General features: G+C 40.9%; 1 protein-coding gene across 1 annotated transcript in view; it reads right to left on the bottom strand.

Moving 5' to 3' along the window:
- Positions 1-10,255, bottom strand: part of LOC139386494 (receptor-type tyrosine-protein phosphatase S-like) — a 129,014-nt gene that overhangs the window by 10,637 nt on the left and 108,122 nt on the right. Inside the window, exons 26-28 of the mRNA XM_071132062.1 lie at positions 8,232-8,329; positions 7,829-7,964; positions 7,418-7,593 (exon numbers count right to left, since the gene is read on the bottom strand). Of these exons, the coding sequence (XP_070988163.1) occupies positions 7,418-7,593; positions 7,829-7,964; positions 8,232-8,329 (410 nt within the window). The remainder of the gene's footprint in view (positions 1-7,417; positions 7,594-7,828; positions 7,965-8,231; positions 8,330-10,255) is intronic.

The following is a 10,255-nucleotide window of genomic DNA, read 5'->3' as shown; positions in this document are numbered from 1 at the left end:
TCATCATCATCATAATCAACATCATCATCATTATCAACATCATAAACAACATTAACATCATTATCAACATCATAAACAACATTATCAACATCATAAACAACATTATCATCATCAACATCATCATCAACATCATAAACAACATTAACATCATCAACATCATCATCATTAACATCTTCATCAACATCATCATCATCATCATCATAAACATCATCATCATCATCATCATAATCAACATCATCATCATCATAAACATCATCATCATCAACATCATAAACAACATTATCAACATCATAAACAACATTATCATCATCAACATCATCATCAACATCATAAACAACATTATCAACATCATAAACAACATTATCATCATCAACATCATCATAAACAACATTATCATCATCAACATCATCATCAACATCATAAACAACATTAACATCATCATCAACATCATAAACAACATTAACATCATCAACAACATTAACATCACATCATCATCAACATCATAAACAACATTAACATCATCATCATAAACAACATTAACATCATCATCAACATCATAAACAACATTAACATCATCATCAACATCATAAACAACATTAACATCATCATCAACATCATAAACAACATTAACATCATCATCAACATTAACATCACATCATCATCAACATCATAAACAACATTAACATCATCATCAACATCATAAACATCATCATCATTAACATCTTCATCAACATCATCATCATCATCATCATAAACATCTTCATAATCAACATCATCATCAACATCATCATAATCAACATCATCATCATTATCAACATCATAAACAACACTAACATCATCATCATCAACATCATAAACAACATTATCAACATCATAAACAACATTATCATCATCAACATCATCATCAACATCATAAACAACATTAACATCATCAACATCATAAACATCATCATCATTAACATCTTCATCAACATCATCATCATCATCAACATCATAAACAACATCATCATTAACATCTTCATCAACATCATCATCATCATCATAAACATCATCATCATCATCATAATCAACATCATCATAATCAACATCATCATCATCATTATCAACATTAACATAATCTCTCCTCTCTACTCTCCTCTATTCTCTCCTCCCTACTCTCCTTCTTTGGACACTGTGTTAACTAACCTCCAGACGAGCTTCAATGCCATACAACGCTCCTTCCGTGGCCTCCAACTGCTCTTAAACGCAAATAAAACTAAATGCATGCTATTCAACTGATCATTGCCCGCACCTGCCCGCCCATCCAGCATCACTACTCTGGACGGCTCTGAATACGTGGATAACTACAAATACTTAGGTGTCTGGCTAGACTGTAAACTCTCCTTCCAGACTCACATTAAGCATCTCCAATCAAAAATTAAATCAAGAATCGGCTTCCTATTTCGCAACAAAGCTTCCTTCACTCATGCTGCCAAACATACCCTCGTAAAACTGACCATCTTACCGATCCTTGACTTCGGCGATGTCATCTATAAAATAGCCTCCAACACTCTACTCAGCAAACTGGATGTAGTCTATCACAGTGCCATCCGTTTTGTCACCAAAGCCCCATATACCACCCACCACTGCGACCTGTACGCTCTCGTTGGCTGGCCCTCACTTCATACTCGTCGCCAAACCCACTGGCTACAGGTTATCTACAAGTCTCTGCTAGGTAAAGGACCACCCTATCTCAGCTCGCTGGTCACCATAGCAGCACCCACTCATAGCACACGCTCCAGCGGGTATATCTCACTGGTCACCCCCAAAGCCAATTCCTCCTTTGGTCGTCTTTCCTTCCAGTTCTCTGCTGCCACTGACTGGAACGAACTGCAAAAATCACTGAAGCTGGAGATTCCCATCTCCCTCACTAGCTTTAAGAACCAGCTGTCAGAGCAGCTCACAGATCACTGCTCCTGTTCATAGCCCATCTGTATACAGCCCATCTATCTACCTCATTCCCATACTGTATTTATTTATTTTGCTCCTTTTGCACCACAGTATCTCTACTTGCACATCCATCTTTTGCACATCTACCATTCCAGTGTTTGATTGCCATATTGTAATTACTCACCATGGCCTATTTATTGCCTTAACTCCCTTATTTAACCTTATTTGCACTCACTGTATATAGACTTTGTTTTCTTTTTTCTACTGTATTATTGACTGTATGTTTGTTCATTCCATGTGTAACTCTGTGTTGTTGTATGTGTCGAACTGCTATGCTTTATCTTGGCCAGGTCGTAGTTGCAAATGAGAACTTGTTCTCAACTAGCTTACCTGGTTAAATAAAGGTGAAATACATTTTTTTTTAAATCAACATCATCAACCTAAAAAACATCATCATCAACATCATCATAAACAACATCATCATCATTATCATAAACAACATCATCAACAACATCATCATAAACAACATCATCATCAAAAACAACATCAACATCATCATCATCATCAACATTAACATCATCATCATCATTAACATCATCATCATAAACAACATCATCAACATCATCATAAACATCATCAACATCAACGTTATCATCATCATCAACGTTATCATCATCATCATCATCAACATTAACATCATCATCAACATTATCATCATCAACATCAACATTATCACCATCAACATCATCATAAACAACATCATCATCTTCATCATCAACGTCAACATTATCATCATCATCAACAACATTATCATCATTAACCTCATCATCAACATCAACATAATCAACAACATCATCATCATTAACATCATCATCAACATTAATATCATCATTAACATCATCATCATAAACAACATGATCATCAACATTAACATCATCATCATCAACAACATTAACATCATCATCATTAACATCATCAACAACATCAACATCATCATAAACAACATCATCATCAATGTTAACATCATCATCATCAACATTAACATCATCATCATCATTAACATCATCAACAACATCAACATTATCATAATCATAAACAACATCATCATCAACATCTTCATCATCAACATCAACATCAACGTTATCATTATCATCAACAACATTATCATCATCATTAACATAATCAATCTGTCAATGTGGAGGCTATATACAGGGGTACCGGTTCAGAGTCAATGTGTCAATGTGCGAGGGCACCGGTGTCGAGGTAGTTTAGGTAATTATGTACATGCAGGTAGGGTTATTAAAGTGGCTATGCACAGATGATAACAGAGAGTAGCAGCAGCGTTGGGGGTGGGGGGGGGGGGGAGTTGCAAATAGTCTGGCTAGCCATTTGATTAGCTGTTCAGGAGTCTTATGGCTTAGGGAAGAAGCTGTTAAGAAGCCTCTTGGACCTAGACATGGCGCTCCGGTACCGCTTGCCGTGCAGTAGCAGAAAGAACAGTCTATGACTAGGGTGGCTGGAGTCTCTGACAATTTTTAGGGCCTTCCTCTGACACCGCCTGGTATAGTGGTCCTGCATGGCAGGAAGCTTGGCCCCAGTGATGTACTGGGCCATACACACTACCCTCTGTCGTGCCTTGCGGTCGGAGGCCGACAAGTTGCCATACCAGGCAGTGATGCAACCCGTCAGGATGCTCTCGATGGTGCAGCTATAAAATCTTTTGAGGATCTGAGGAGCCATGCCAAATCTTTTCAGTCTCCTGAGGGGGAATAGGTTTTGTCGTTTGTCGACTGTCTTGGTGTGCTTGGACCATTAGTTTGTTGGTGATGTGGACGCCAAGGAACTTGAAGCTCTCAACCTGCTCCACTACAGACCCGTCGATGAGAATGGCGGCATGCTCGGTCCTTCTTTTCCTGTAGTCCACAATCATATCCTTTGTCTTGATCACATTGAGGGAGAGGTTGTTGTCCTGGCACCACATGGCCAGGTCTCTTATCTCCTCCCTATAGGCTGGTCTCATGGCCAGACCCTGTTGTGTCATCAGCAAACTTAATGATGGTGTTGGAGTTGTGCCTGGCCATGCAGTCATGAGTGAATAGGGAGTACAGGAGGGGACTGAGCACGCACCCCTGAGGGGCCCCCGTGTTGAGGATCAGCGTGGCGGATGTGTTGTTACATACTCTTACCACCTGGGGGAGGCCCGCCAGGAAGTCCAGGATCCAGTTGCAGAGGGAGGTGTTTAGTCCCAGGGTCCTTAGCTTAGTAATGAGCTTTGAGGGCACTATGGTGTTGAACTCTGAGCTGTAGTCAATGAATAGCATTCTCACATAGGTGTTCCTTTTGTCCAGGTGGGAAAGGGCTGTGTGGAGTGCAATGGAGATTGCATCATCTGTTGGTTCGGGATGGAAATTGGAGTGGGTCTAGAGTTTCTGGGATAATGGTGTTGATGTGAGCAGCCTTGACCAGCCTTTCAAAGCATTTCATGGCTACAGACGTGAGTGCTACAGGTCGGTAGTCATTTAGGCAGGTTACCTTAGTGTTCTTGGGCACAGGGACTATGGTGGTCTGTTTGAAACATGTTGATATTACAGACTCAGACAGAAAGAGGTTGAAAATGTCAGTGAAGACACTTGCCAGTTGGTCAGTGCATGCTTGGAGTACACGTCCTGGTAATCAGTCTGGCCCAGCGGCCTTGCGGATGTTGACCTGTTTAAATGTCTTACTCGCATTGGCTGCGGAGAGCGTGATCACACGGTCATCCGGAACAGCTGATGCTCTCATGCATGTTTCAGTGTTACTTGCCTCGAAGCGAGCATATAAGTTATTTAGCTGGTCTGGTAGGCTGGTGTCACTGGGCAGCTCTCGGCTATGCTTCCCTTTGTAGTCTGTAATAGTTTGCAAGCCCTGCCACATCCGACGAGCGTCGGAGCTGGTGTAGTATAATTCGATCTTAGTCCTGTATTGACGCTTTGCCTGTTTGATTGTTCGTCGGAGGACATAGCGGGATTTCTTACAAGCTTCTGGGTTAGAGTCCCACTCCTTGAAAGCGGCAGCTCTACCCTCTATCATCAACATTTCCATTATTATCATCATCATCATCAACAGCATTATTGTCAACATTATCATCATCATCATCAACATAATCATCGCCATCAACAACATTATCATCATCAACATCCTTATAACCATCATCATCAACATTATCATCATCAACATCAACACCATTAAAACCATCATCATCATCATCATTATCAACAACAACATTATCATCATCATCATTAACATAATCATCAACAACATTATAACCATCATCAACAACATTATCAACAACATCAACAAAAGTATTATCATCAACAGCAACATCAATAACATTTCCAACAACATCATCATCAACATTATCAACACATCATCATTACCATCACTATCAACAACAATCATCATCAACATTCTCAACAACATCATCATCAACAACATCTACATCATCATCAAAAACATCTACATGATCAACATCATCAACAGAAACACCATCAACAACATTATCAACACCGTTATCATCATCAACATCATCAACATAATCAACAACCGCAACATCATCATCAACAACATTATCAACAACAACATCATAATCATCAACATTTTCAACAACATCATCATCAACATCATCAACAGCAACATCATCAACGACATCATCATCAACAGCATCAACAATATTATCAACATCAACATCATCAGCAGCATCAACAACATTATCAACATCATCATATACAGCATCAACAACATCATCAACATCATCATATACGGCATCAACAACATTGTCAACATTATCAACAGCATCATCATCAACATTATCAACAGCATCAACAACATCATCATCAACAACATTGCCAACATTATCAACAGCATCATCATCAATATTATCAACAGCATCAACAACATCATCATCAACAGTAACATTAGCAACATTATCAACATCATCATCCTCAACAACATCAGCAGCAGCACCTCATCTTCGTCATCAATTTTAAATTTAAAGTCATCATCATAGTCATCCTCATTATTATTGTCATAAAAACAACTTGACAACCAAAAAAGACTAATCTATCAGCCTAGTTGTCTTGACCTACTGCCAGTGCCTTTGAATGCATGGTATCCAATTGACTACAGCTGATGACAGTACACTCTCATCCTCAGTGGATGACTCATGACTGTGCCCTATAAAGTGCCCTACAGTGGATGACAGCCTCCTAGTAACCTTCAGTGAACTAGACTATTGGATGACACTGAATGGATGACAGTATTGCCCTACAGTAGATGACAGAGCCCTTAAATAGTGGATGACTCCACTTTACAGTGAATGACAAAGCCCTAGTCCCCTTCATAGTAGCTGGGTTTTGCCCTACAGCACACTCTTAGAAAATAAGGTGCTATCTGGAACCATAAAGGGTTTTCAATTGTTGCCATAGGTGAACCCTTTGACAATAACAATCTTTTTGGATCCAAGTGGAGCCCTTTCACTAATACAATGTTCTACGGGGAACCCTTTCACCAGTAAATGGTTCTAATTATTATTGGTTGTGACAAGTTTCAGGAAACTGTTTTTTTTTGCAGAAAATGCCTTCTAGAAAATGTGAACTTTCATGTGCCTTAATAACAAACTTGTATGTAATCTGTAAATACGAATAAAATTGTTACATTTCTAGCCTTGTTGGTTAAGCCACAGAAAAATACCTTCCCACTAGTCATGCTTGGCTGAGATAATGAGTGGGCTGGTCATCCAGAGAGGGGAGTTCGGATTGGTCTGCCATATAGAGGGCTTCTGTCTATTTTATGCTGGTCAGTCTGTGTTGGTAATCCTGTCGAACACAGCTTTAAAAAAAAAATGTATAGTGTAGTGGAGCTGCATAAGTGTTGCGCTCCACTTTCTGGAGGATCGAGTTCTGAAATCAGTGGTATTAGAGTATGATAGATAAAGAAATGGAGAAAACACCTGTCTCCGGATTACATCTTCAAACTAAGAGCAACAGTGGTATGGCATTCCTCACAGGGAGACACGTCCATCATGCATGATGATGTATACAGGTAAGATAGTTTAGCTAGCTACATTTTAAGACATTACTTGTTTCTAATTTTTACAGAAAGTAGTTTTATTTAAAGCAAAAGTTTACAAGTTTATCAACTTTCAAAGCAGATTAACTTTCCCATTGCTCCTCAAAAATGCAGTGCATGATATGCCATTTTGTAGCTCTGAGTCTCTACTTTTATCCAATGTAAAAAACACCATTTCAAATTTTTTTTCACCAGGTGGTGAGTCACATTTTCACCACAAAAGGGATCTACCTAGAACCAAAAATGGTTCTCCTATTGGGACAAACGAAGAACCCTTTTATCTAACAGTGTAGATAATACCTAGTGGATGAGTGTTGCCCTACAGTAGATAATGTCAGTGAGTGGATGAGTGTTGCCTTCTCCTGTCTCTGTCCCATCTCACCCGTGACTTCTCCTCCAGTCTGGTCATCATGACCACAGAGGCTGCTCTCTGTTCCCACACCATCCTCCAGAAGTCCCCGAATGTCTCTGCCAGCGGGCCCTGTGTGGCGATGTAGGCATTCTGCTTCCTGTAGCCGTCTATGTAGTTAGCATTGATGTAGTCACTGCCCAGGATACCTGCATATGGAGGGGGAGAATGTGGAGGGAAGAGGAGAGTTGTTAAGTTCGATTGACATCATTGAAAATGTCTTAGTTCAGGACTATAGACTTTATCTGGGTCCCTGCAACTGCCACTACAATCTGAATTGAATCCATCCAGTATTTGACCTCTACCTGGACAAGAGGAAGGGTGTCATTCACTGTACAATGATTTATTGTCTTGCAAGTGAGGCCAACATCTCATAAGCTGTACCTGGACTTGAACCTTCTATGGGGGCAAGGACGACGCGGGTGTGGTCATAGGCGATGACGTTAGCATAACGGTTCTTGGTCTTGTTCACCTCCAGGTTGGAGTGCTCCCAGGTGAACTGCTGACTGGGGTCGATGGACTACAACACAGAGAGGTAAAAGGTTGGGGTTAGGCTCCCAGGTGAACTGCTGACCAGGGTCAATAGACTGAGAGGACCAGGAAACAGAGATGAAGAGAATGGATGGAAAACAGGATGGAAAAAAACGTTGCAATATTTTCTCCTCATTTATAGGAGTCTAGGACAGGATGCCATTTCAGTTTGCAAGGGGCAACTGGTACACATCCTTGAGTAGAAAACCAGGTCCTAGGACTCATGTTCATCCATCCTCCATGCTGTCGCTCTCACCTCGTACTCCTGAGATAGACGCAGGCTATCATTGGCCTTGAGTATCTCTGTGTGTTCAGCCAGCTCTGTGATGGGAATGGGAGGGTGGCTCATCATACCTAAAGGACAAGGACAAGGGTTAAAGGGCAGAGGTCAGAGGTCATGAGGGCTCACTGTGTGACCAAGTGGGTTTCTAACGCAGGTGGCCAGTGTGGTTCAAGACCGCGTTAGCCCACTAAACTAAATCTTACCGAGGCATAAGCCCTGGAAGCACATACGACTGCATGTAGAGTACACCTACACACACCTCTCTGTCATTGCATATGATTCATTACTGGTTCTTTGCTAGATGTCAAAAGACAATTACAGAGCAAAAAAACAACATACGAAACGTATAGCACCACAGAGAATCATTTTTGATCAACTTAAAGTACAAAGTCTTCGATTTGGTTGGTTTGTAAAGTGTTTGTCTTTGATGTGAAAATAGCTTTTCTGTGCAATTAGGAGCGCGAGCGACGACTCGGAGACAAACAAAACAAACAAACAAAGACAGAGTGTTAATTAGTCAGAACGGCACCCTGAGCCTCTCCACCCACCCACACACACACACACACACACACACACACACACACACACACACACACACACACACACACACACACACACACACACACACACACACACACGCACACACACGCACACACACACACACACACACACAGTGGTAAAGGTGTGGAGGACGAGTGTTAGCCCCCATATATAAAGAATTGTAAGATCTAGGGTAGAGTGCTATAAAATATAATACATTTTGTGCCAGGTACCAAAGTACATTTTCCACGGTTCTGGACACCTGAACATGTCTTCCCAATGCACCATGAGCAGTGTTGTAAAAAATAGGTATATTTGTAAGCAAACAAGCTGTGACACCAAATATCAAACTGAGATGAGTACATTGGTTAAGCAACACCTGTGAAAAATGAATGACTTGTTCAGCTATTTGCCACAATATCCAAATTATACAATATATATTTTACATAATAATATCCTCTGCATTTTTATCTACAGTTCCTTCTGTGTGTGGGGGGGGGGGGGGGGGGTGGGTCAGTTCCTTGTTACACACAGGGTTGCACGAAGGGAACACCCCCCTATCCACATCGATGGAACAGTAGTGGAGAGGGTAGTAAGTTTTAAGTTCCTCGGCGTACACATCACAGACAAACTGAATTGGTCCACCCATACAGACAGCATCGTGAAGAAGGCGCAGCAGCGCCTCTTCAACCTCAGGAGGCTGAAGAAATTTGGCTTGTCACCAAAAGCACTCACAAACTTCTACAGATGCACAATCGAGAGCATCCTGTCGGGCTGTATCACCGCCTGGTACGGCAACTGCTCCGCCCACAACCGTAAGGCTCTCCAGAGGGTAGTGAGGTCTGCACAACGCATCACCGGGGGCAAACTACCTGCCCTCCAGGACACCTACACCATCCGATGTCACAGGAAGGACAAAAACCACCCAAGCCACTGCCTGTTCACCCCGCTATCATCCAGAAGGCGAGGTCAGTACAGGTGCATCAAAGCAGGAACCGAGAGACTGAAAAACAGCTTCTATCTCAAGGCCATCAGACTGTTAAACAGCCACCACTAACATTGAGTGGCTGCTGCCAACATACTGACTCAACTCCAGCCACTTTAATAATGGAAATTGATGTAAAAATGTATCACTAGCCACTTTAAACAATGCTACTTAATATAATGTTTACATACCCTACATTACTCATCTCATATGTATATGTATATACTGTACTCTATATCATCTACTGCATCTTGCCATCTTTATGTAATACATGTATCCCTAGCCACTTTAAACAATGCCACTTAATATAATGTTTACATACCCTACATTATTCATCTCATATGTATATGTATATACTGTACTCTATATCATCTACTGCATCTTGCCATCTTTATGTAATACTTGCATCACTAGACACTTTAAACTATGCCACTTTATGTTTATATACCCTACATTACTCATCTCATATGTA

Source organism: Oncorhynchus clarkii, chromosome 28 (assembly GCF_045791955.1).
Source record: "Oncorhynchus clarkii lewisi isolate Uvic-CL-2024 chromosome 28, UVic_Ocla_1.0, whole genome shotgun sequence".
In the NCBI taxonomy this organism is placed as follows: Eukaryota; Metazoa; Chordata; class Actinopteri; order Salmoniformes; family Salmonidae; genus Oncorhynchus; species Oncorhynchus clarkii.
Note: the sequence above shows the minus strand (reverse complement) of the source record. Positions and strands in the feature narration are given on the sequence as shown.